At 60.1% G+C, this 25528-nt stretch overlaps 1 protein-coding gene across 6 annotated transcripts in view; it reads left to right on the top strand.

Annotated features, from left to right (window-relative positions):
• The window catches only part of LOC140904001 (signal transducer and activator of transcription 5B), a 45482-nt gene that overhangs the window by 17513 nt on the left and 2441 nt on the right, over window positions 1-25528 (top strand). For 2 of the 6 annotated variants that reach the window (XM_078850749.1, XM_073326106.2), the window contains exons 2-19: window positions 14354-14444; window positions 15219-15356; window positions 16156-16312; window positions 16798-16887; window positions 17170-17344; window positions 17846-17976; window positions 18071-18222; window positions 18740-18895; window positions 19371-19550; window positions 19974-20061; window positions 20138-20260; window positions 20600-20692; window positions 21213-21419; window positions 22113-22207; window positions 22297-22427; window positions 23963-24118; window positions 24437-24488; window positions 25352-25459. In XM_078850749.1, coding sequence (XP_078706875.1) covers window positions 15229-15356; window positions 16156-16312; window positions 16798-16887; window positions 17170-17344; window positions 17846-17976; window positions 18071-18222; window positions 18740-18895; window positions 19371-19550; window positions 19974-20061; window positions 20138-20260; window positions 20600-20692; window positions 21213-21419; window positions 22113-22207; window positions 22297-22427; window positions 23963-24118; window positions 24437-24488; window positions 25352-25459 — 2222 coding nt within the window. In that variant the 5' untranslated portion in view covers window positions 14354-14444; window positions 15219-15228. Of the gene's footprint in view, window positions 1-14353; window positions 14449-15218; window positions 15357-16155; window positions 16313-16797; window positions 16888-17169; window positions 17345-17845; window positions 17977-18070; window positions 18223-18739; window positions 18896-19370; window positions 19551-19973; window positions 20062-20137; window positions 20261-20599; window positions 20693-21212; window positions 21420-22112; window positions 22208-22296; window positions 22428-23962; window positions 24119-24436; window positions 24489-25351; window positions 25460-25528 lie in introns of all 6 variants that reach the window. The other 4 variants (XM_078850750.1, XM_073326110.2, XM_073326109.2 and 1 more) reach the window with 3 other exon arrangements.

Genomic DNA, 25528 nt, shown 5'->3' with positions numbered 1-25528 from the left:
AGCCCAGGGGCTGAGAATCCCTTGACTGTGTTGGGGCCCGTGGGAGTCGAGGGCGCTTGGCACCTCCCCAGATCCAGCCCTGAGTGACTCCATGTTCCTTGTGCAAGAAGGACGAGGATTTTGGGAGCCTGACCCATGTTGTGCCTCCTCCTTGTGGGACTAGGCTGGTCTGCCGACCCCTGGCACAGCAGCGTGGACCATCACTCAGCCTGTGCCAGCAGCCATGACGTTGTTTGGAGGGAGGGGCGAGATGAGCCGGGAATGTACAAGCGAGAGGGTGGGGAGAAGCCAGTGGATGGTGTTTCCATGTGCATTTGACCCGAAGGAAGGAGTTTGTAAATGTAGAGATACAGCCCCTACCCTGCCTGGCTGGTGTGGACTGCAGCCTCTGAGCGTAGTCACTGAGGCCCCTGCATGGTGCCAGGGTGGCACCAGCAGGGCATTGGTGAGCAGGTGAATGTGCCAGCTGCTGTGATCAGCAGCCTGGGACGTCGGAGCCCATCCCACTCAAGGTGAGGGAGGCTGGACAAGATGCAGGGTCGTCTTGCTGCCCCTGAAAATGGTGCAGGGAGCTGACTTGAATGACTCAGCCAGAGAATGGCAAGAGCTTTTCCCCCCACCTTGTTCTAGCCAGCCTCAGCCAGCCGGGATCCAGGCTGCCCTGTGGCTCAAGCTCATGACTTGACCTGTTTGTGCCAGCCACAAGGGACCACGTTCCCAGGGAACCGCCCCCTTCCCGTGACATTATTGACTTGAACTGGGACCATCTAGAACATGCTTGCAACCAAGGTCCTGTCGTGGCACCAAATCTTATATAAGGGGGGTCAAATGAGGTGTCTCAGACACGGTTATGGTTTGCTGGTTAGGATGATGCTGTCTATATGTGGGTATCATTTTTGTAGTTGAAGTTATGAATATTGGCTCTACACTGTCTGAAGTTCAAACTTCTGCTCTGCTTCTGGGTGACACCCCAGACAAGTTGATGTCCGCTCTGCCTAGCCTGCCTGATGGCCCATTAAGGACCATCAGCGACACAACTGACCCATTGAGAGAAGGCCTGGGGACTCAGCCGAGGGACAGAACTCTGAGGTGTTTCCAGGCCATGGGATGGGCAGCTTGTCCTTGGGACACAGACAGCAGAGACCACATGGCAAGAGACTGTAAAGAGCTGCTGCAGCTCCTCCATCTTGTCTTCAGTCCTGCTTCTGACCTCCGGAGGGACTTGGCTGCACTGACCTCTGAACTAAGGACTGAAAGACCCTCCCAGTTGGGGCTGTTCTCCAGGGACTTGATTTGAACCTGCCGTTTATTCCATCCCTGCTGCAAGCCTGAACCAAGAACTTTGCCATCACTGGGTGTCATTGATTCCATTTCACCCATTCTAGCTCTCATCTGTATTTCTTTCCTTTTAGGAATAAACCTTTAGATTTTAGATTCTAAAGGATTGGCAACAGCGTGATTTGTGGGCAAGATCTGATTTGTACATTGACCTGGGTCTGGGGCTTGGGCCTTTGGGATCAAGAAAACCATTTTTCTTTTACTGGGGTATTGATTTTCATAACCATTTGTCCCCATAACAAGTGGCACTGGTGGTGATACTGGGAAACTGGAGTGTCTAAGGAATTGCTTGTGTTACTTGTGGTTAGCCAGTGGCGTAAAACCAAAGTCCTCTCTGGCTCACTGGTTTGGTTTGCCTTAAAGGTGGAAAAACCCAGCCTTGGGCTGTGACTGCCCTGCTTGAAGCAATTCGTCCTGAATTGGCACTCTCACTTGGGTCGCGCCAGAACCAGCCTCGTTACACACCACCCTCCCCGGGAGCATGCATAGAAAGTGGCCTGAGATGCTGAAAGCTACTGGGGCCCCCCTAGGGCTGTCTGGGCCTAGCTTGGCAGCTAAGTGGATTTGTCATCTTGTATTTGCTTGCCTGAGCGTAACAGATAAAATGAAATTGTGTCTCCAGGCCCAAAGCGGGACTAATTCTCCACTCAAATGTGCGTAATCCTTCACTCCTTTCACCCAGCCCGCCCGTGCCCACACTGTGTGTGGAGACAGATTAGCAGCCCTGTCTAGGCACCAGCTCATGGCTGGCCTGCCAGAGGTGGCTGTGGATGTTGAAGGGCTGGCAGCCAGTTGAGGCAGGGCCTTGCCCAGCTCTGGCTGGGCACGGAAGCTGCCTTCCCGAGAAATGAATCAAATGTGGCAAAGGCAGAGTCAAGCTGGGAGTCCTATGTGGACCATGGGATGCTCAGCAGAGCTCGCTCTCTGTTGGATTCCCTATTCTGGCTGTGCCTGTTCGGGGTAGGGTCCTGACCCCTTTTGAGGGATTGACTGGGGCAATGGAAGGATTAGCTGGAAGTGGCCAGAAGGTGTCTCTGGAGCCATGAATGCTTTCCTCACTGCCCAGGCCTGGCATTGTGAGCCACATCCTTCTGGCTGTTTGTGAGGTTCGGGGTCCCCTTTGGGGAGTCCTCTGGTCAGCACCAAATGGTGTGTCCCACAGGGTTCATGCTGCCCTGATGGGGCAGTGGCAGCAGGTTGGGAGTCTGTCCCTGGAGTGGCTCTGTGGTGCATCCAGCGGGGAGTGGCAGGCACTGAGTTTTGTGCAACAAGGGTGTGCTTTGCAGTGAAGCCTTGCCGAGCCTCTGTCTGTATCTGGGATGGTTTTGTTCAGCTGGAGGCTTTATCCCGAGCGAGCGATTGCATTATGGAGATTGAGAGCAGGCCTAGCCGGGGATCTTTGCCCCAGATCAAGATCTCAGTGACATGGTGTCACGGAGTCCCTGGGCGATGCTCTGGAACTGCTCCCTATGAAGCCGGTCAGGACTCTGGGGAAGTCTCCTTTCTGGGAGCAGCCTGTCTGCAGGACACACAGCTCATCCAGCTTCCACCTTCCTGGGTCTGACCTCGGAGCATTCAGCATCCTCTGCCCCTCCGTGCGCTTCCCCCAGCGAGTCTGCCCAGGCGGGCTCCTGGGGAAGCCAGAGGGTCCTGCACCCCAACTTCGCAGTCAGACGTGACTCTCAGCCAGACAGTAAAACAGAGGTTTATTAAACGACAGGAACATGGTCTAAAACAGAGCTTGCAGGTGCAGAGAACGGGACCTCTCGGCTGGGTCCATTTTGGGGGGCAGTGAGTCAGACAACCACGTCTGCCCTTCACTCCATGTTCCAGCCAGCCCCAAACTGAAACTCCCTCCAGCCCCTCCTCCTCTGGGCTTTGTTCCTTTCCCGGGCCAGGAGGTCACCTGATTCCTTTGTTCTCCAACCCTTCAGCTCTCACCTTGCAGGGGGAAGGGCCCAGGCCATCAGTTGCCAGGAAACAGGGTGTCGGCCATTCTCTGTGTCCAGACTCCTGCACACACCTGCCCTCTAGGGCCCTGCAATGATCATACACCCTTACTTAAGAACTGCATAGGGGAAACTGAGGAAACATTAAGAACAGTCCCACTTTGTCACACATGGCTCATCGTGTAGGGAAAATACCTTGTTTGATCCAGTGGGTTGGGTTAGGGACCGAGAAGAAAAGGAGTACTTGAAAAGCTTATGCTCAAATAAATTGGTTAGTCTCTAAGGTGCCACAAGTCCTCCTTTTCTTTTTGCGGATACAGACTAACACGGCTGCTACTCTGGGACCGAGAAAAGTGGCTGTCCAGTAGCATGTGCTTGCTGCAGCTTTGGCCTCTGCCACCCCTCGTGCACCTCTCTGAAAAAAGAACAGGAGGACTTGTGCCACCTTAGACACTAACAAATTTATTAGAGCATTATTAGCTCACAAAAGCTTATGGTCAAATAAATGGGTTAGTCTCTAAGGTGCCACAGGTCCTCCTGTTCTTTTTCCGGATACAGACTAGCACGTCTGCAGCACAGCCCTTGCCCTGCCCTCCCTGGAAAGATGGGTACAGCTAATCCCGTAGCCCATGAGCCAGCAACTGGGGGAGACAGCCGTGAGCACTCAGACCCTATTTTATATCCTGGCCACTGAAAACGCTTGAAATAATCTCTTGTTTCTAAATACGTCGCTTTAGCTACACTCCCCCATGCTGGGATGAGCAGCAGCCCTGCTCTGGAGTCTGCTCCTCTGTTTTGGTAGGGCTGTTGTGGGCGGTGTGTGGCTCTGGGTTACGGCTTCAAGCCGTTTGGTTTTGCAGCAAGGAACCGGCATGGGGCTCTGGGAATAGAATTTGAAAGGGACTGCTTTGGGGAGAAGGCGGGGCCTGCACATTAAGTCAGGAGCTTTCCATGCTGCCTGCACAGCTGAATCCTCCACCAAGCCAGGGATGTGTTATCCCAGCTGCTCTCGTCATTCTAAACAGGCCTGGACAAAACCCGGATGAGCTCAGACCTGCCTGCTGTGCTGGGAAACCCACTGGATCCGCAGCCCGGGAGCACAGACCTGCCTGCTGTGCTGGGAAACCCACTGGATCCGCAGCCCGGGAGCACAGACCTGCCTGCTGTGCTGGGGAACCCACTGGATCCGCAGCCCGGGAGCACAGACCTGCCTGCTGTGCTGGGGAACCCACTGGATCCGCAGCCCGGGAGCACAGACCTGCCTGCTGTGCTGGGGAACCCACTGGATCCACAGCCCGGGAGCACAGACCTGCCTGGGGTTCTGGGGAACCCACTGGATCTGCAGGCCGGGAATGCAGACCTGCCTGATGTCCTAGGGAACCCACCGGATCCATGGCCCAGGAGTGCAGACCTGCCTGGGGTTCTGGGGAACCTATTGACTGGCAACTTGCTCTGATGCTGGGCTCAGTACAGGATCAGGAAGTGAGCTGTATGTGTGGGGTCTGCTCCATGCTCTAAGTTTGTAGCAGCTCAAATCCCCCAGGGGCTGCCCCTTGTAACTCGCCTGTGGGCTTAGGTCTGCCACCTCTTGGTATAGAAGCTGGAGCCTTTCCTGCAGGCAGGGTTTAGGTGTGGGCTCGGGGTTAGTTCCACCGGTGGCCCAGCCAGAACGTTGCAGCACAGAACAGGGGCCACCCGGGTGGCGATTCCGCTGCGTGTCCCAGGCAGATGAAGTGCGAAGGAGTGGCTCCTGCGGGAGGTTGGGCTGGGTTGGCTGCACTCAGGCCAGCAGAGCGCAGGGTTCCTGGGCCCCTTACTGCAGGGGGACGCTTCGGTTTAACCTTTCATTGTCCCTGTGTGCTAGCCGCTAGCTTGCTCCGCTGCAGTGGATGGAAGAGCGGGAGATAATGCAGGCCTCAGCCCTTCCCTGGCTGTAGGGAGAGGCATCAGGGCACTGGGCTTGCTGGGCCCTTCACGAGAAGGGAAGTGGCTGGATGGGATGGAGCTGGCTGAGCCGCGGAGGCGCCCAGCTCCGAGTACCTGCCCTGGGGAATCCCGTCTGAGCAGGGAAAGCCCCTGGGCCGTGGCAGAGCCTGTACACTGGTGGGTCCCTGCTTTGTGCCTCACTGGCTCCAGCTGGTCAAGCCCCTGTCGCCCCCTGGAGTGAGGGAAATTGGGCCGCGTGGCCCCAGGCGCTGCAGGGGCCGTTATTAAAGCGCCACCAAGGCCTGTCTAATCCACGTCTGGGTTTAGCCACAATGGGGGCACTGGCGTTAATAGCAGAGATTAGGCTTCCCCAGGGCTTGCTAAACTGCCCGATTGCGTCCTCCCAGCCGGATTACTGCCTGCAGAGCTGCTCCTGCACAGGGGCTCTAGGCACGGCCACGAGAACTTCCCCCCTCGCCAAGCCCCCGGCAGCTCTGCTCCCTTGGGTGGGCTGAGAGTCGTTATCCTCAGCCAGGAATGAGATTCTGCACTGAGTTCCTTCTCCTGGAAAGGCCTGGCGCTGGGGTGATGGGCAGCATTGCTTCTGGGGGGGCCCTTCCTTGGGCCCTGGCACCCAGTACCCAAGGGAGCCGGGTGCTGCCGCTGCAGTGCTCTTGGCAGCCAGGGGAGGGGAGAGGGAGCATGGGTCATGTGTAGCTGCCCCTGGGTCCCAGCCCCAGTCTTGGGCAGTAGGAGGGGAATAATCCTGCAGCGCCTCCTGCTGCCAAGCGGCAGTTCTGCGTGTGGTCTGCGCCGGGCCTTCCTGCATACGGCTGCTGGGCAGGTGTTTTGGGCTGTGAAGAGCCCAGCCAACAGCCCAGCCTTCCCCACAGCCCCCTTCCCCAAACTGCTGCCCTGAATCCCCTGTGCCAGGGGTTTGGGGCAGCCCCCTAGGGCACTGCTTAGTGCCACCCAAAGGGATGAACCCAGTGCCCACCCGTGAGGGTGCACAGGCTCCCTGGCTGTGCAGCCAGCACGGCACCTCTGCACAAGGGCAGGGTGTGGGCCGCGCAGGGCGGACTGGTGCTGGTGGCCTGGGGCTCCGCTGTTCTGTGGACTCCCCTCTCCCTGAGTCTTTGCAGCTTCATCTGCACCAGCATTTCCCTCCAAACTGCCTGCCCCAGCAGCTCCACGAGTGACAGCATCAAGGGAGGGCTAGTTCACAGAGGCCCCATACGCCATAACCACCAGGCTGTCTACAAACTCCACGTGGGAAAATGCGGAACAAAGAGAGAGGGATGGAGACATGCCCAAGGGCACACGGGGAGCTTGGTAGTAAAGCTGAGAACAGAACCCAGAGTCCTGTCTCCCAGCCTGGCACTCAGTCCATTAGAGCACATGATTTTCCGTGGCATAAGGACAAAGGATGCATTCATCCCAGGGCAGGAGCCATATGAGCGACTCCGAGGCCCAGCCATCCTCTGGCTGCTGCAGCACAGCAGCTGTGTGTGTTTTCTAAACTCTCTGAAGAAACACCTCCAAGCTCTGCCAATCCATCCAGGCGTTCGCTCCCCGGCAGGCAGCCCCCCCTGCTCAGCAGAGGCTGGGGCTGCCGAGGTGCTGTGGTACAAACATGCTCCCCGGCAGGCTCACAGAGTTTGAAAGTTATCCCAGAGCATCTTGAATGCAGAGCTGAAGGAACCCGCTGCAAAGCCCAGTGAGGCTGCCCCAAGTGGATGGCAGTTACGCTTTCACAGGGAGAAGATCAGCAAACATTTCAGAGTGAACACTGCAGAGTCCAACCCAGGGAGTGCCCGAGGCTCTTCCCAGCCTCTTCCCAGCCTTCCCTACCAATTCTCTTGGCAACCCTGGATCGAGGAAGGAGGCCCCACAGGAACAACACACGCAGCTCAACACGCTGTCCACACCAGCTTCCCCCCAGAGTCGGGCGGTGTGCGTGGCTCCATCGATGCTCCACTGCAGAGAGGGACCTGGCGAGGCCTGTCTGCACCCAGAGCCCCCTTTACAGGTCAGAGCCAGCAGCTGTTCCCTTCACCTCCCCAGGCATTGCACCCTGCCTGCTGAAACGCATCAAGCAAGTGGAGACCCCAAGCCAGACCTAATCTCAGGGGCACTGAAACCTGGCTACCAGGGGACAGGAAATGCAGGAGCCGGAGTTGAACTCACCAGGTCCTAAGGGGAGCCAGATGTGCCTGAAAGAACAACCACTACTCACTCTGCAGCAGGTATGTTTAGGAATTGCAGATGGGATGGGATGGGAAGGGAAGGCCTAGCCTGGAGCTGGAGCAGACCTGAGCACTGAACACGCAGGGCCCAATTTCCCTCCCTTGTTGAGTTTACTCTGGCGCCACTCTCAAGAATTGCCCTGCCCAGACGTACACCAGAGAGGCAGGGATCGGGCCCACCCCTCGGTGCAGCAGCCAGTCCAAGCAGCCAGGGTCTTCAGGCAGCAGGCTGAGAGCCGCTCTGCAGGGTCGCTCTCTCTCACAGGAAATCTCTCATCTGCGGGAAATCTCTCATCCACTGAATGGCTGTTTTCAGTCAACTTCAGGTTTTGTTTGTGAGGAGGTTTCTCAGGGTGGCCAACTCCTGCGATTGTATCAGATATCTTGCAGTACTTGGTGTTTTTCTCAAAGCCCCAGCTCTTGGAGTCATGCGATTCCACAAGAATCTCCGCTTTCGGTCCTTTGTTGTGGTTGTACGTTTCTAGCCCTCCTGGTTGCAGAGAGAAGCTTGAAAACCCCCAAGTGGGACCCAATGGCAAAGCAAAGGACTCCAGCATTGATTTGTGGATTTTTGAACTAATCTCAGTATTTTGGTCTGACTCCTGCTTTCCGAGTACTTGACACTGGTGAATCTGATCGCTGCCTCGTGCTCACAAGTGGCTCTGGAGGAAAGAGATGTTTCCACTCCTCCTAGGAATAGACGAGACCTCAAAGGGTCCTCTAGTTCACCCCCGCACTGAGGGAGGGTTAAGAATACCTAGCCCTCTCCCATCTGAGAGGGAGTGTGGACTGCTGTTTGGGGGCTACACTGGGAGGTAATGGGTTAGTTCCTTGCTTTGGGGTGACCATTGCTGGGCAATTGGATTTCCTGGCTATGTTTGGGCAGTCTTGCTCCCATGTCTCTTTACTGCCACAGCCATCATAAGAATGGCTAGACTGGGTCAAACCAAAGGTCCATCTAGCCCAGTATCCTGTCTTCTGGCAATGGCCAATGCCAGGTGCCCCAGGGGGAATGAACAGAGCAGGTAATCATCAAGTGATTCATCCCCTGTCACCCATTCCCGGCTTCTGGCAAACAGGCTAGGGACACCATCCCTGCCCATCCTGTCTAATAGCCATTGATGGACCTATCCTCCACAAACTTATCTAGTTCCTTTTTGAACGCTGTTTATAGTCTTGGACTTCACAACATCCTCTGGCAAGGAGTTCCAGAGACTGACTGTGCGTTGTGTGAAGAAATACTTCCTCTTGTTTGTTTTAAACCTGCTGCCTGTTAATTTCATTGGGTGACCCCCAGTTCTTGTGTTAGGAGAAGGAGTAAATAACGCTTCCTTATTCACTTTCTCCACCCCAGTCATGCTGGCCCTGCAGAGGATAAAGAATTGCCCCATCAGAAGCTCTTTGCGAGGATTCACAGTGTATTCTCTTGTTTCTCCTGCTGTTTGGATTCTCTCCACAGGTTTTTCTAAAAGGGCTTGTCTACATGGGGTGTTATTCCGCAAGAGCCAGTCCTGATTAACTCCACTTTAAACTATTGGATTAAGCTAATTTGGAATAAGAGCGACCACACATGGAGCTAATCAGGGACGGTTGAGCTACTTTTATTTCACACCCTGCCTGACTCCAGATGGATTTTACTGTGCAGACCAGCCCTGAGTGAGATGTCGGTATTCAGGCAGTGTCGTTACGTGCCGGCAAAGAATGTGAAGGTCCAGGTTGGTTCAGGGTCTCACCTCTGAACTTTCAATTCATACGTGGCTCTTCAGAAATTTCAGGCAGGGAGCCAGTCCCCTCTCCGGCGTGTCTCTGCTCCTGTGTGTTTCTGGCTGATACGCTATCTGGGAGGACAAGTGTATGTCGAGTGTGAGCTCTGAGATCCAGCCAATCTTTATTCCACTGCTTGGTCCCTGAGTGGTGGGTGGCAGAGTAGGACAAGGGGTTACATATCGCCAGCGTGATTACTGTGTGACTAGATCTGGAGCCTGAGCTATTGTGTTTCCATGGCAGCTTTCATCCTGAAAGATCCCCAAGCACATTGCAGAGTGACCGGCCTCCTCTGAAATGCAGCCCTCTCAGGGGCAGAGTGCAGCAGAATTTTAGCAGCACAATGCAAGAGTGTCGAGACCGGAAGCGAGGAGCTTGGGTGCGGTGGTAGTGGGGGACTTCTGGAAAGCAGAGCACTGATGATGGGAGTTGGAAGGGCACCTGAGTTAACAGCGCTCCAGACCTTGTGAAAAGTACGGTGAGTGCTTAGAACGCGTCTTTCCCACCTTCGCTTCTCCAGGTGCCACGTTTGCTGTGCTAGTGACTGAGAGGAGAGCACATCCTGCTGGAGCATTCATGTGGCAGCACCAGGTTTCTCTTGGGCTCTATCCAGCCCACTCTGCTGAGCTGGTGAACCCGGCCAGGCGTCGAGCCCGTGGGGGCACACGCAGAGCTGCTGGCTCTTGACGGTTGGGTTTCAAAGGCTTTGCCTGTAGCTGGGCCCTTCGCCTTTGTTCTCAAGAGGAAATATTTTATTTCCACAACCGATACTGTCTCTCTTCTGTGAGTGCGGAGCGGGCCTTGACGTTCCCTTCCCTCGCTCGCCTGGCACAGATCGTTCCAGTGTGGGCTGTCTGGGGGAGCGCCGGCTGGGCTGTGCGGAGAAGCTGGTTCTTTGTCTCCAGCTGCAGTGAAAGACTGGCAGGGCGAATACTGTGCTCTTCTGCAAGAGAAGAACAAAAACCTGTTGATGCACCAAACCTTTAGAGCAGCCTGTCTCTCCAGCCCAGCTGGTGCCAACTCTGCCTGAAACAAACGTGCTGGAAACCACAGGCAGACGTGAAGCGACCCAACCACACAGTCAGTTCCAAAGCGAAGGGCTTGCAGGCGACGTGGAGGGGAGGTAAGGAGTTTACATCTCCATCTCCCCTGCCTGCATTGTCCCTGGGCCCTGGCGGGGTTCACCAGCTAGTCTGGTGAGCCTCTTAAAATTCCAGCCTCTGGAATCCTGAGATTCTGTGAGAATCTGTCTGAAGGGAATTTGTAGCCTCGTCGTTGCAGAGAAAAGCTCGCGACATGGCACCTGATGGCTTTATCCACAGAAGATAAAGAAAGGAACCCAAGATCTATGTAGGGCTTGCCTCACGATTTCTGAACGCTTGGTTGCCCAGGCTGCTTAGTGAGTAGTCCCCTGGCAGCGGGCTCTGGGCTGTCATCCCTCCTCTCCCATGAGCCCTGCCCCTTTATTGCTGGTGGGGCCCCTGCTGAGCTCCATAAGGCACTGGGGGTGAGTGCAGCCTCCCAGAACTTCACTCCAGGTGCTACTTCCGAAGCATGCCTAGCCCGTCAGCCCCGGCTGTCCCACTGGGCGTCACGGAGGCTGCTGGGACTGGGCTGGTGGCTGAATGCTGCCAAGCAGTGAGTGCACAAATGATATTCAAATGGAGACGAAGGTGCAGCAGCCAGTGCCTGCTCGTGGGCTCAGCCTGCCAGCTGCTGGGGAGGCTGGGTAAACTCTGTGGCTGGCTCCTTGCACCCCACCCCTGACCCTGTGCTGTATTTGTAAGAACAGTGACCTTGGTGGGGGAGCCCAGCCGCCAGCACAGGCTGTGAAATGCTCACTGAGAAGTGGGAGAGGCAAGGCGGGCTGTGCGTGGGCTGTGAAGCAGTGCGAAGTACAGCATGGCCCTGCTGGAAGAGAGACATTTTCACATGGCCTGATGGCAGTAAACATGCTTCCAGGGTAGGCATCGCCCATCCCCTCCTCAGAGCCACCCTTAGGAGCCCTTCCTGGGCACAGCCAAGAGTGCTGTGTGTTCTGTGTCTTTCATTAAATGCCTCTCCTTGTCTCCTGCTGTCTCCCTACCCCGCCCCCACAGCAGGCTTGGGGCCCTGGTGTTTCAGTTCCTTGGGCAGGTTGGTCTCTCCTGGCATTGCCAGGTGCCCAGGGCACTTCTGGGTCCCGTAATACCAAAGCAGCAGCGAGTGCTGGTGTGAGGCGAGAGGGTCACAGCTCGTGTCGTGGCCCACTGAGTACGTGTGGTCTCTGCAGGCCTGAGGTCAGCCTCCTTCCCTTTCTTCTGTGCCCTGCTGAAGAGCAGCCAGGCACGGAGACCCCCAGGTGCAAACACCTCCTGAGGCCCTGCAGTGGGACGCTGCCCCGCTGGTTTTATGGCCTGTCTTCAGCTGAGTGAGACGCTTGTGCGCTGCCGGCCCCACGCGGCCTGGTACTAGCGCTCCCAGCGAGCATGGCTGGATCTGCGCACGGCCGTGCGCTCGCAGCCGTGGCGGGGAGGAAGCTGCCAGGAGCCCAGCGCTTGCTGTTTGGTCTGCGAGAGGCAGCTGACGTTTTGGAAGGAAACAGTTGCTCTTTACTCCTTCCTGTAGCAGGCAGCCTGAGGAGCGGCCGCGCTGGGCTGCCACGCTAGGCTGTCCCTGCGGGCGCGACCCCTTCGCCAAGAGGCAGGATCCCCCTCGGTGCCCAGGGTCAGGGTGCCCAGGTGGCTGGCAAGGCGCTGCCAGGGCGGTGCATGGGACAGGGCAGAGCGCGGAGAACACCTGTTCCTGCCGTGAGTATCCCCGGCACTCGGGGAAGGGACCATCAGCTTCTGCCTCGGGGCCGAGAGAGAGAGTTGTCGCCAGGGCTACCGCTCTGTGCTGGAAGGAGAGAGTTTGCTGCCAACCCCCAGGATCTCCAGCAAAAGCTTCTTGGGGCATTGGTGAGATGCCAGCATGGGAGGGTTAGGGGTCTGTATGGCACTCAGCTCTGCACAGAACCTTTCCTGTTCTCCCCGTCCCTCCCCCCGCATGCTCGCAGCCCCCACTGCTTAGCAGGAGCTTGGGATTCGCCATATGTGGTGTGAGGCTCAGAGCTGCCTCGTTGACGCTGGGGGTGAGTGCTGTGCCCTGGGGCCCCAGAACAGCTCACGCTGAGCTAGGGTGCCGCTGGGGTCCAATGGTTCGTAGCCCTTACTTTTTTCCAGTCTGACTTCGTCTAGTGTCCGCTTCCAGCCACGGGACTGGGTTAGACCTTCCTCTGCTAGACTGAAGGGCCCGTTATTAAATATTTGTTCCCCACGTAGGTACTTACACCCCTGAACCATCTTTGTGTTAAGCTAAATAGACTGAGCTCCCTGAGTCTGTCACTGTAAGGCAGGTTTCTGAACCTTTCATCATTCTCGGGGCTCTTCTCTGACCTTTCTCCAATTTACCAACATCCTGCTGGAACTGTTGGCGCCAGAACTGAGCACAGGATTCCAGCCGGCCCAAACACGGAGGTAAAATAACCTTCTCTGCTCCTGCTCAAGGTTCCTTGTTTCTGCTGCCCGGGGTCACATCAGCACTTTTGGTCACAGCATCACGCTGGGTGCTCATGTTCGGCTGATTATCCCCCACAGCCCCCGCTTTTTTTCGGAGTCTCTGAGAGTTCCCCTCCTGGAAGTGTGGCCTACCTGTAAATGGGGTGCAGGAGACTGGGGCCAGGAGAGACCGGGCCTGAGGGTTGAGGCCTGGGAATCAGGGAGGGAAATAGTGGGGTGACTAGTTCAGCAAGGGGGCTGGACTGAGAACCAGTAGGGCAGGAGGAAGGAGGCAAGGGAACCTGGGTATGGGGGAAGAACTGGGCTTAGCTGGGCAAAGAGGCTGGGGAGGCACCGAGATTGGACAAGGGGATCAGGGAGGGAGCCTGGGACTGGGAACCACTGGGCTTGGGGAACATGGCAGGAGGCAGGAGGAGGCTGGGGGGAAGGAGAGAGACAGACTGGACTAGGAACTGGCAGGGGGTGGGAGGGAGACAGGAGCTGATGGAGATCACTGGAAGTGAGTGGAAACTTGGAAAGGAACTCCAGATGGGCGACTAGGACAGTCTGGGTAGGGGGACAGGAACTAGTTGGGTGAGGAGAATGGGACAGGGAGCCAGGGGTGTGGAAGAGCCAGAACTGGGACAGGTTGGAGGGGACAGGGCAGAAGAGGCCAAGCATGGGGGAAATGGGCAGCTGGGTTTGGGACCACGAGAGCACACTCCCGTCCAGAGCCTGGAACCCACGGCTTCTAAGGCTCAGCGTTCCTCTGCTGTCAGGAATGAGGTGAAACCACCAGCTAAGGGGCTCATCCGCCTCTAGCTTTGGTGCATGTACAGAATGACAACCTACTACTGCTGTGGGTTAATGCTTCGCTCAAGTGGCAGAGGTCTGTGTGGTGGATGTGAAGGTCCAACCCTGCTGATGACACCTGGGGGTCGACGTGGTGCCATGTGATGGAGTTCATGTCTGGGGGGTTTGGCAGATTCTTCCCCAGTTCATTTGTTTTCCTAAAAACCTAGGAAATTGCACAGAGAAAACTGTTTTAAACGAATGTTGTTAAGGCTACGAAGTTGAACACTCAGCAGTTAGGTAGTGCCAAAGGAAGGTTGCCCAGGCATTAATTGTGGCATTTCCTAACTTTTCAGTGCTTGATTTGAACCCGGAGTCATGTTCTGTAAGGTTGTCTGTGCTTGTGGTATTTATACCAGCACGCTAGGCTGGCGCTGCTCACCCCGGCCCATGAGCTCCTCTCGTGTGCTTTGTTGCGTCACCTGTAAAAACTCTCTGTCGGACGAGTTGTTTTTCCAAGACCTGTCAAGCTTGAAGAGGGAAGCTCTTGCTTTTTATAGGCGCTGGCTCTGTCCGGCCATTCTATATTTGCCTCCAGGGATTGCATTTGTTGCCATGTGTGCTCTCGCCATGAGCCAGTTTAAATGCCTAAACCCCCAGAATAAAGTGCAAGGGAAGAGCATGGCTGCGTGGTGTGGCCTGGGCCCAGAATAGAAGCTGGCACCTCTCCCCTAGTGTTTGGAGAGTCTTACTAGCCTGAAATAGCTCCAAGAATCTGATTTCAGAACCGACCGCGACCTCGCCCGTTTCTTTTCTCCAGAGTGTTTGTGTACAGCGGATAGCGGGCGTGTGCCGAGCGTGCTCCTGAACCCGGGCCCCCAGGTCTGCGTGCTGCAAGGACCCTGCGGGAGGCACGTAAGACCCCATCCCTGTGCTGTCCTGGATGAAGGGCCCTGAATGCTTGGTCGTTTCACGCTCCCATGGCAGTTTAACAGGGCAGGGACCGTTCTGTAGTAGAGCTGGGTGTCTCTGCCCCCGAGGAGCTGGACTGCATGGGCTGTACTGGGCGAACCCCCGAGAACCTGTGCCATGTGCACGTGGGTGATTCCTGAATGGGTGGGTGCTGGCCTGTTCCGTCACACCCTCAGCCAGCTCCTCCCATCAGCTGCTCAGGGAAGGTGGCCAGGGAAGGCGGGCAAAGGGCTGGGGAAGTTGTCTGGGCACTGGGAAGCCAGGGAAGGCAGCTGGGGAAGGCGGGCAAGGGGCCGGAGAAGGTGGCCAGGCGCTGGGGCGGACATTTCCTCTCTGCACTGGTCAGTTACCCCGTCCCCTTTTCACGATGGATGACTTCACTTGCCTGGACCGAGGCTGAGCTCTCTGGGTGCATGCTAAGGGAGATGGTTATTGTGTTGCATGAGATTACAAGGAACTGTACATAACTGGATTCTTCAGTGGCCCCACCCCCCCCGGGAGGCGGAGGGGGAGTCCGATCCTGGGTCCCCAGAAGCCTTTCCCAGCAGTGCCCTGTGATGTCAGAGCCAGGAAGTCTCCCTCCCGCATTAAAATAGAGGCTGCCCTGGGCAGCGGTTGTCTGACGCTGCTCTAGGCTGATGGCACAGAGGGCCCTTCTCCCCCTAAGTGTGGACGGAGGGTCCTTGTCCTGATGGCGTCTCCTTGCCCCCCAGGTTCTGAACAATGGCTGTGTGGATCCAGGCCCAGCAGCTGCAGGGCGAGGCCCTGCGCCAGATGCAGGCGCTGTACGGCCAGCACTTCCCCATCGAGGTGCGGCATTACCTCTCGCAGTGGATCGAGAGCCAAGCATGGTAGGTGAGCCCGCCCCGCGGCTACCTGACGCACTCCAGTCGGTCCTTCAGGCCATCGAGAGGAGACGTGGCTTGGCTGCCAGGTGCCCTGACAAACCCGTGTCTAAGGGGCTGGAAATGGGGCTGTGGGCCTGGCCTTACCAACCCACTGGCTCCGGTCAGTGGTGTCTGTGGCGGATCACCACTGAGCGCTACACTCCAGAGGCCATGGCACATAGACCAGCTGCACAGCTTCCTCTCGCCTGTCCCCAGGCAGGGCCGAGGCACGGGGGCAGGGCCGGAAGACTCAGAGCTGGGAGGAGGCGGAAGGTTAAGGCTTTGCGAGGTCCCCTGGGCTGTTGGAGTGAGTGGAGCCTGGCCTAACGGTTAGAGCCGAGCCTGGGAACTCTTTGGTCTGGCCCTCCTCCTCCCTGTCCTGCCACCTGTTCTCTGAGGCCTTGGCCAGTCGCTGCTGCACTCCGGGCCTCACTTTCCCCTTACCCACCATGGTGCTTGGAGACGCCCCAACGAAAGGTAGGGCCCTCCCTGTCTGCGACCCACACGTCTGGTCTGGGGTCCTTGTGCAATGGGGGGCTGGCACTGTGCTGGAGGGCAGGGTCAGGGTCGGGAGGGCAGAGTCGGGGCAGGACTTCACTCCCATTCGCTCTGGGCTTTGTGTGGTGGGTTGGCCGGATCATCCCAGTTGGCTGAGGGATGGACGCAGGGGGGCCTCAGTTGTGGGGGGCTGAGTTCCCGCAGCAGATGCAGTCCCTGTGCCGAGTTGGGCCCTCCGCCCATCCCCCGTCTCTTTCTGTGCCAGGGACTCCATCGACCTCGATAACCCCCAGGAGAACCTCAAAGCCACCCAACTGCTGGAGGGGCTGATCCAGGAGCTGCAGAAGAAGGCAGATCACCAAGTGGGCGAGGACGGGTTCTTGCTGAAGATCAAGCTGGGGCACTATGCCACTCAGCTGCAGGTCAGTGCCCAGAGCCGCAATGGGGCGGCCTTTCCCCTCGTGTCCTGCCAGGAGCCGGTCACTCCCACTGGGCGCTCCCCAGTGGGCTGGCCAAGCCTGGCGCGTAGCAAGGGTCTGGGACAGCGGCAGAGTGTGTGATGGCAGGTGCCTGGTGCCCGTCGCTCCCCACTCCTCACCGCGTGGGACCAGTGCATCGCTGAGCCCCTCCGTCACCTGGCATGTCGCAGCCCCCCCAGCCGCTTCCGTCCCCCGCAGGCTCCTCGTCTGGCCAAGGGGAGCTGCCGTCCTGGCACAGGCTGGCTGGGGTGACCCCCATCCTCCCCCACGTGGCCTGGGAGCAGGGATGCTGGCAAGGTAGGTTAGGGCAGGAGCAGCCCCCCCGCCTAGTGCCCATGGCACCCCTTTTCCCCCAGCCTGGGCCGGTGAGAGCCCCTGACTAGCCCCGCTCTGCGCCTGGCTCAGGGCCTTTGCTTTCCCTGCTGCAGAACACGTACGACCGGTGCCCCATGGAGCTGGTGCGCTGCATCCGCCACATCCTGTACCATGAGCAGCGGCTGGTTCGGGAGGCCACGAACGTGAGTAGCCAGGCAGGGGGGCCTTGTCTCTCTCCCCGTCTTTCTGGGGCCCCAGGGACACTGCCCCAGCCCAGCCCCGGCGCTGACTCTGCTGGGATCACCCTGGGGCCCCGCACCCCACCCCACCCTGTGCACGTGGCTCCAGCCACTGCCCCATGGCGTGAGCCTCTGCCTCCGTGCTGTGGGGCCCGTCGCTGCCCCCCATGGCAGCCCCTGCAGCCCGGCCTCTCCCTGCCCCAGGCGTGGGGGGCACAGCACTGACCTGGCGCCCTCTCTCTGCAGAGCCCCTCCCCGGCCAGCAGCCTGGCGGACGCCATGTCCCAGAAGCACCTGCAGATCAACCAGACCTTCGAGGAGCTGCGCCTCGTCACCCAGGACACAGAGAACGAGCTGAAGAAGCTGCAGCAGACGCAGGAGTATTTCATCATCCAGTACCAGGAGAACATGCGCCTCCAAGGTGGGGGGATGGGGGGCGCTCGAGCCATGGGGAGAGGGAGGGGCCGTGGGGTTGGACTGCTGGGGGCAGGGACCTGCCCTGAGATCCCGTCCTTGGGGAGACACCAGCCCGTGCCAGCAAACGTGCCGAAGCACTTGCCCCGTCCCAGCTGCCGAGGGGGCGCCAGGCCCTGGGCTCCGGCTGGGTCCGGTGGGGGCTGCAGCTGGCGCGGGGGAGACTCTGCCATAGCATCTGGGGGGGCATCATCTCACCCACCTGCCCACCGCACCCCCATGAGGAGGCTGCAGGTATCTGAGCACTCCCAGGACGGTTCCCCTCCCCTCGCAGTCCCATGGGAGTCCCCAGCTCAGCACCGCCCCACCGGCTCCGTGGGGCCCGGGGAGCGAGTCTCCCCCCACCCCAGGGGCAGGCCTGGCGCAGGGGTTCTGGGGATGCCACCGAGGGTCGGGAGCCCCCGGGGCAGGCGGGGCTCAGGCCTAATGCTCTTGGCCTCCTCCCCAGCCCAGTTCTCCCAGCTCTCCCAGCTGGGCCCCCAGGAGCGCATGTCCCGCGAGACGACGCTGCAGCAGAAGAAGGCGTCGCTGGAGGCCTGGCTGCACCGGGAGGCCCAGACACTACAGCAGTACCGAGTGGTGAGTGCCGACCCGGGGGCCCCCACTCCCTGCCCTGGTGCCAGCAGGGGGCGGTGACGCCCCCGTCCCCCGCTAACAGCCCGTCCCCTCGCAGGAGCTGGCAGAGAAGCACCAGAAAACCCTGCAGCTGCTGCGCAAGCAACAGACGACCATCCTGGATGACGAGCTGATTCAGTGGAAGCGGCGGCAGCAGCTGGCGGGGAACGGCGGCCCACCCGAGGGCACCCTGGACGTGCTGCAGTCCTGGTGCGTCCCCCCTCCCAGCGCTGCCGGGAACGGGGCTCGCGGGCCTGTGGGAAATGGGGACTGGGCACCCGGGAGCTGCCGCTTGGCCCCATGGCGGCTGGCTGGGAAACCAGCGAACGGTGCCGCCGGCAGCAGGGAATCCGGGGGAGTCACCGTGCTGCCCTGGGTCGCAAGAGGCAGCCCCGGGGGTGACCCTGATGGGTGACACTGCCCTCGCTGGCGTTGTTAGTCCAGGGCACCAGGGGTCACCTGCCCCCATCGCGAGGGATGTGGGACTGGATTCCTGGGGCGGCTGAGCTCCCCACATGGCTAGGCTAAGGCCGGACCGCTGCAGCCTGTGTTGGCCTGGCTCGGCCTGGACACCGCGGCCTGGAGGGTGTCCGTGGGGGGTGTCCATGGGGGAGGCACAGACAGGGAGCCCCATGACCAGCAGACACGGGACGCCACGGCCTGGGGCTCTGTGATGTCCCTGGGCCTTGCCAGAGGGCTGACCTGGCCCGGGGGCCCCTCGCCCCAGGTGTGAGAAGCTGGCCGAGATCATCTGGCAGAACCGGCAGCAGATCCGTCGGGCTGAGCACCTGTGCCAGCAGCTGCCCATCCCGGGGCCCGTAGAGGAGATGCTGGCTGAGCTCAATGGCACCATCACAGACATCATCTCCGCCCTGGTGACCAGGTAATAATGCAGGGGGCAGAGCTGGGCCGTGTCTGACTGCCCCACACGGGCTGGCAGAGCCAGGCTGGGTCTGGGCCCGTCTGCCTCACACGGGCTCAGGGACAGAGCTGGGCTGGGCCATCTGCCCCACACGGGCTGGCGGGGCTGAGGCTGAGCTCAGGGCACGGTTGGGAACAGGCTCAGACTCTGACCCGACCAGGCAGGACCTGGGCTGCGCGGGGCCACGGGCCGGCTGGGGCGGGGGGGCCGCTGGCACTGCAGGCGGGTGGCGAGAGAAAGGGGCTCGTGGGGCAAGCACTCTGGGTGGGGGGGGCCCTGGCTCGGGGGCGTGGAGGGGGGATCTGGGCGCAGGTGCTGTGAGCCAGGGTGGGGATGTGGTGGTCTCGTCACCCCTCCCCGCACCTGGAGGTTGTAGCTCCGGCCCCGGGGCCCATCTCGCAGCCGCAGGCCCCATGATGCTGGCTCCTCCCCCCAGCACCTTCATCATCGAGAAGCAGCCCCCCCAGGTGCTGAAGACGCAGACCAAGTTCGCGGCCACGGTGCGGCTGCTGGTGGGGGGGAAGCTGAATGTGCACATGAACCCGCCCCAGGTGAAGGCCACCATCATCAGCGAGCAGCAAGCCAAGGCCCTGCTGAAGAACGAAAGCACCCGCAAGTAATGCCCCCCCGCCACTCGCCCGGGGCAGGTCCTGGGGGACCCCCGAGCTGGCCCTGCTGAGCCACGCGGCTCCTGTTGAGTCCCAGGGTAACTGGGTGGGGTAACTGGGGGGCTCTGGCAGGACCCTGTGGGGCTGGTCCCTTGTTGTCTCTGCGTCCCATTGCTCACGTAGCCTGGATCCCCCGGAGAGAGCCCAGCCCAGCGCGTGGCCCGCTCTGACCCCCGGGGTATCGCTGAGTGGAGGGAGGGTCAGCCGCACGCCTGTGGGGCTGGCGACTGGCCCCTTTCCCAGCACCCCCAGTGGAGTCCCCGAGCTGCCCCCCATGGTGACTGTTGGCACCGCCCAGTCCCCCCCCATCCCCCCTGGCCGTCGGAGCTGGCCCAGTGCCTGGCCCCCCTCACCTGCCTTTCCCGTTGCAGCGAGAGCAGTGGGGAGATCCTGAACAACTGCTGCGTGATGGAGTACCACCAAGCCACGGGCACCCTGAGCGCCCACTTCAGGAACATGGTGAGAGCCGGGCCGCAGGCATCACCCCTGCCCCCTGCCCCCACCCGCCTCTCACGCTCTCCCCTGCCTCCCGCAGTCCCTGAAGCGCATCAAGCGCTCGGATCGGCGTGGCGCCGAGTCGGTGACCGAGGAGAAGTTCACCATCCTCTTCGAGTCGCAGTTCAGCGTCGGCGGCAACGAGCTGGTCTTCCAGGTCAAGGTAAAGCCAGCACCACTGCCCAGGGCCCTGCCCGGCGCTGGGGGCTCCAGGAGCCCTTCTGGGGCTGGTGTCAGGCTTGGCCGTGTCGCCCGTCCCCAGGACGGTCCCTCCGGGTTGAGGGAGGGACACAGGAATTCCTGAGCCTCGGTCACGAGCTGGGGCAGCCCCGGGGGGCGCAGGGTCCGTGGGTGGGCATGGAGGCGAGAAGCATGGGGGGGGGGGGGGGGCTTGGTCTGATTGAGAGTCGCCCAGCGGCAGGTGGGGGAAGGGCAGGAACCGGAGCTGGGTCCAGCCCCCACCCCTGCCCCACACTCAGCCCGGCCCTGCCGGTTCCCACAGACGCTGTCCCTGCCCGTGGTGGTGATCGTGCACGGGAGCCAGGACAACAACGCCACGGCCACCGTGCTCTGGGATAACGCCTTCGCCGAGCCGGTGAGCAGCCAGCGCCGCCGGGGGGCAGAGTCCCACACCCGGGGGGCCTGCCCCGCTTCACTTGGGGCCCCAGATGTGCATTGCCCTTGGGCCCCCCACATCATCAGGTCCTTTGGTCTGGGCCCCCCGCACCTGGCCCCTCCTGCAGCCCTCTCTGGGCAGTCTCCCATTCCTGCCCTCCGCTGGCCTCTGCACCAGGAGTTCTGGGGGAGGGAGGCACACGGGGCGGGCGAGGGGAGCTCTGGGAGTGGGGGTCGGGGGCGCAGGGGGGTGAGGGTCAGGGGGAGGGGGACAGGAGGTCTGAGGAGGAGGAGGGGAGCTCCGGGAGTTGGCGGCACAGGGGCAGGGGGAGGGGGACCCTGGAGGGGGGCGCAGGGGGTGAGTGCCACAGGAGGGGGGCACTGGGATAGTGCATGGATGCTGCTGGCTCCTGGGGCCGGAGCTCTCCCCGCTGGGTTCCCTGCCCGGGTGCGGCTGGAGCCCCCCTGACCGCAGGCTCCCGCGCTGCCCCCTCCCGCAGGGCCGGGTGCCATTCGCCGTGCCCGACAAGGTGCTGTGGCCCCAGCTGTGCGAGGCGCTCAACATGAAGTTCAAGGCCGAGGTGCAGAGCAGCCGGGGGCTGACGAAGGAGAACTTGCTCTTCCTGGCCCAGAAGCTCTTCAACAGCAGCAGTGGCCAGCTGGAGGAGTACAGCGCCATGTCCGTCTCCTGGTCCCAGTTCAACAGGGTGAGCCGCGCCACACCGCCAGCCTCTGCCAGGGGGCCCTGGCCGGGAGGGCAGCAGGGGCGCCAGCTGGGGGCGGGGTGGGGGAAGGGATCCTGTAGTAGCCGAGTGGCATCACTTGTGGGTACTGGTGAGATGCCCCAGCAGTGCACCTCCCCCCGGGCTACTGGCCAGGTGTGGAGACTTGCTGTCCCATCTGTGCACCCTGCCAGGAATCCCTTTGGCACAGGCTGGCAGTCGCATCTCGCTGCAGAACAGCGCATGGCATGTGGGAAGGAGCAAGAAGCAAATGGTGCTGACAGACTGCGAGAGACGGGACGCTGGCCCCAGCTCACACTGACACTGGACCAGCCTTCCCCTCCCAAGGAAGCAGGCGGGGATGGTGGAAATCCGTCACCCTCTGGGTTAGGGGCCTGGCACACTTCCGCTGTGCCACTCTGCTGCCTGCCTCCCTCTGACTAGCACGGGAGAGATGCCAGGCTTGCCTGCGCTGGCAGGACTGTGCCCCCAGCTGCTCCCAGGAACAGAGCCTGCTCACCCAGTGCTCATCGTGATGCCTGCATGCACGTTAGGTGTGCATGAATCCCTGGTGCCAAGCCAGTTCTCCCTGTGGCCAGAGCGGGGCTGGGGGACGGGAGTGGCTGTCGTAGGGCATGCTGGGCTCAGAGATGCTCACGGTCTTTTTTCTTTACCCAGGAAAACTTGCCAGGGCGGAATTACACCTTCTGGCAGTGGTTCGATGGGGTCATGGAGGTGCTGAAGAAGCATCTTAAGCCTCACTGGAACGACGGGTGAGAGCCTCCTTCCCGTAACGGCCGACACGGCACAGCCCCCTTTCCCCCCGACTGCCAGCCCCTCACCCCCCTTCTCTGTGCTCCAGGGCCATCCTGGGCTTCGTCAACAAGCAGCAAGCGCACGACCTGCTGATCAACAAGCCGGATGGGACCTTCCTGCTGCGGTTCAGTGACTCCGAGATCGGGGGCATCACCATCGCCTGGAAGTTTGACTCACGTGAGTCAGGGTGGGCCGGGGCAGTCTGGAGCCACATCCATGCCTGGGGCTGGAACAGGGCCAGCTCAGCCCTGGCCCGTGAGTCAGTTCATGACCCGTGAGCTGGGCATGGTGCAGAACAAACCCAGTCGTCGTGCTGGGCCAGTTCCTGCTTCTGGCTCCTCCTGCTTGGAAGGCCAGCTGTGCTCCTAGGGCAGGGGCAGGCAAACTTTTTGGCCTGAGGGCCGCATCGGGTTTCTGAAATTGTATGGAGTGCTGGTTAGGGGAGGCTGTGCGCCCCCAAACAGCCATGCATGGCCTGGCCCCCGCCCCCTATCCGACCCTCCCCACCTGCTTCTCGCCCCCTGTTCCCTGACGGCCCGTGGGCTGTAGTTTGCCCACCTCTGTCCTAGAGGTTGTGCTGTGCTGATTTGTTACCGATGTCAGGAGACTAGATAAAGGTGCTCAGGCCAGGATAGCGTAGCCCCCTTCCCATGCAGGACCAGGCTATGCTGGTGCAAGCCCTGCCCTGCTGTCTAACCTCGGCTATGCTAGGGTGGTTGCACCATTTACTATACCAGCACAACTGGCTAGCGGACGCAGGCCTCCGCTGGCTGGCTGGGAGCTCTGGAAAGCCATTGGAAAGGGTAGCTTTGGGTTTTCTCTTTTTAGCTCAGAACACGTGACCTAGGCTGCTCCAGGCTGTCACAGTGATTCTCTTCCCATTTATGAAATCCAGGGCAGGCCCTTGTGCAGCGGGTCCATGCTGAGCAGTTCGGTAAATCTTCTAAAGGGTGTTCTGTCATGAGAGCTGTGTTTAAAGAGACCTATGTGAAAATACAACCAGAGCAGAGTGCCACTCGCAACGAACTAGACTCCATGTTAACCCTGAAATAGCCTCACAGCTCTGCCTCACCTCTGCCTCTCAGCTCAGCTTGGCCCATCATAGCAGAGTTTTCGGTTCACTTTGGTTTCTAGTTAGTTTCACTTTCTGGCTCTCTGTGGAGCTGTTGTGTCAGATGATGTGCCGCAAGGGAGCGGGTGAGCTCAAAGAAAAGCTGTTTTTATTAACTTGAGATTTTAAACAATTATGCTCGTGAAACATGTCAGAGGAGTTTGTACGCCCTGAATGCAGCGGCAGCCCTGGCACTCTGCACAAGCCGGTGGGAAACTCACGGGACTTGAACTGCAAGTCCGGCGATATTTGGGTTTTTTTTCTTAAAGCCCCAGCTCCCGGATTCAGGCGATTCCGCGAGAATCTCACCTTTTGTGTACACAAACAATACATTTCCAGCCCTGGGGGATGCAGGGAGGGAATCCTAAAGCTCAAAGGCAGAAGGTGGAGAAAAAGAACCCAATGCTGATTCTTATTGGAGGTCTCATGATTTTGAAGCCAATCTTGCAGTTCCTCGAGGCCTGACTCCCAGGGGCCAGCTGTGCCGCACAAGGGCCTGTCTTAAGCAGCATTGTTCTTAGGCCCCTCTGCGACACGGAGGAGACCTGCGGCTCTGGGCTCTGTGTTTCACTGTCGTATCTCTCTGCTGTTGCGTTTCTAGCTGAGAGGATGTTTTGGAACCTCATGCCCTTCACGACCAGAGACTTCTCCATCCGCTCGCTAGCCGACCGCTTGGGTGACCTCAATTACCTCATCTACGTGTTCCCCGACCGGCCCAAGGACGAGGTCTTCTCCAAGTACTACACGCCGGTTCTCTGTGAGTGCGCCATGCAGCGCTGGGCCCTGCACTGGCCTGTGTTCCCCTCGCCCTGCGGCAGGCTCTGGGGCTGTGGGAGCTGGCATCAGCTCGTATCCCTGAGGGCCTGGCCCGTTAGCAGCCAACGGTTCCTCTCAGTGGTGTACGGCCTCATGGCACAGAGACCCGAACCCGACAGTGCTGATGGGCTCTCCTGCTCATCGGAGTCCTCGTGCCGACCGGCTGCTAGCCCAGGTGACGCTGTCGGGTCAGTGCCTGGAACGTCCCCTGGCCTCTCCATGCCTTAGCGCTGTCTTCTCTCTCTCGCCCTGTCTGTAGCTAAAGCCGTGGATGGATACGTGAAGCCACAGATCAAACAAGTGGTGCCAGAGTAAGTCCGTCTGGGCGTGCGTCTGTCTGTCCATCTGGGCGTGCGTGCGTCTGTCTGTGTGCTGTCCTCGGCCCGTGTCTCCCTCTTCCCCTCCGTTAACACCCCTTGTTGAGGAAATGTCAGATTCTGAACCAGTGTCCCAGCCCCGAGTCTCTTCCGCAGCCTTGTGCCTTACCAGGGGATGGGCCTGCATGCAGCAGGCACCATGGGGGGCGGAGGGGAAGCTGTTTGCCCTGTTGCTCACAGGGGGCAGAGCAGGTGGCCAGGGGAGGAGCACTCCAGGCTGGCAGCCCCAGCAGGCAGCCCCACAGGCTGCAGGAGGAAGTGATGGGTGTCGGGATCCTATGGCAGGGCTGGAGCCTGGCTCTGCACTGGGTGTGTGCCGCACTGGGAGGATTTAAAACACCCCTGAGAAGTGAACTGGCTATGGGGGTGTTTGCTGGGCACTTGGGAGGGGCTGGTATGGGCCGAGCAGGATCTGCACAGATGAGGCCAGCTCTGATTGTGGCCGTCCCCACCGACATGGCTTCCCCTGGACTGCGTGGGAGGGTGTAAAGCACCATCGACACAGCCATGGGTACAGCCTCCTTCCCCCTGGCCCCAGGGAGCTGAGGACGGCATCGATCCAGGAGCGGGACCCATGTGAAATCCCTCAGCCCCCTCAGCTACCATCAGTAGCCCAAGGCCACGGGGCCTGCAGGACAGAAGTTGCCATTGCAGCCAGGGAGAGGAGCCGGCAGAGTGGGACAGAGCTGCAGCCTGCCCTTCGGTGCAGTGCCTCCTCGCCTCCCCACTCTCATCACCCTCCCCATGGCCCTGGCGCCCCCAGCCCAGCTGACGCGCCGGTCCCTCATCTGTTCCAGGTTTGCCAGCGCCTCCGGGGATCCCGCCGCCGGAACGGTCACCTACATGGATCAGGCACCGTCGCCAGCCGTGTGCTCCCAGCCGCATTACAACGTCTACCCACAGAAGTAGGTGCTGCTCCTTCCCCAGGCCTGAGCCGCGTTCCGGGGGCGAGGGGTTCCCCCGTGTTGGGGGGG

This window comes from Lepidochelys kempii, chromosome 27 (assembly GCF_965140285.1).
Source record: "Lepidochelys kempii isolate rLepKem1 chromosome 27, rLepKem1.hap1, whole genome shotgun sequence".
Classification (NCBI taxonomy): Eukaryota; Metazoa; Chordata; order Testudines; family Cheloniidae; genus Lepidochelys; species Lepidochelys kempii.
Note: the sequence above shows the minus strand (reverse complement) of the source record. Positions and strands in the feature narration are given on the sequence as shown.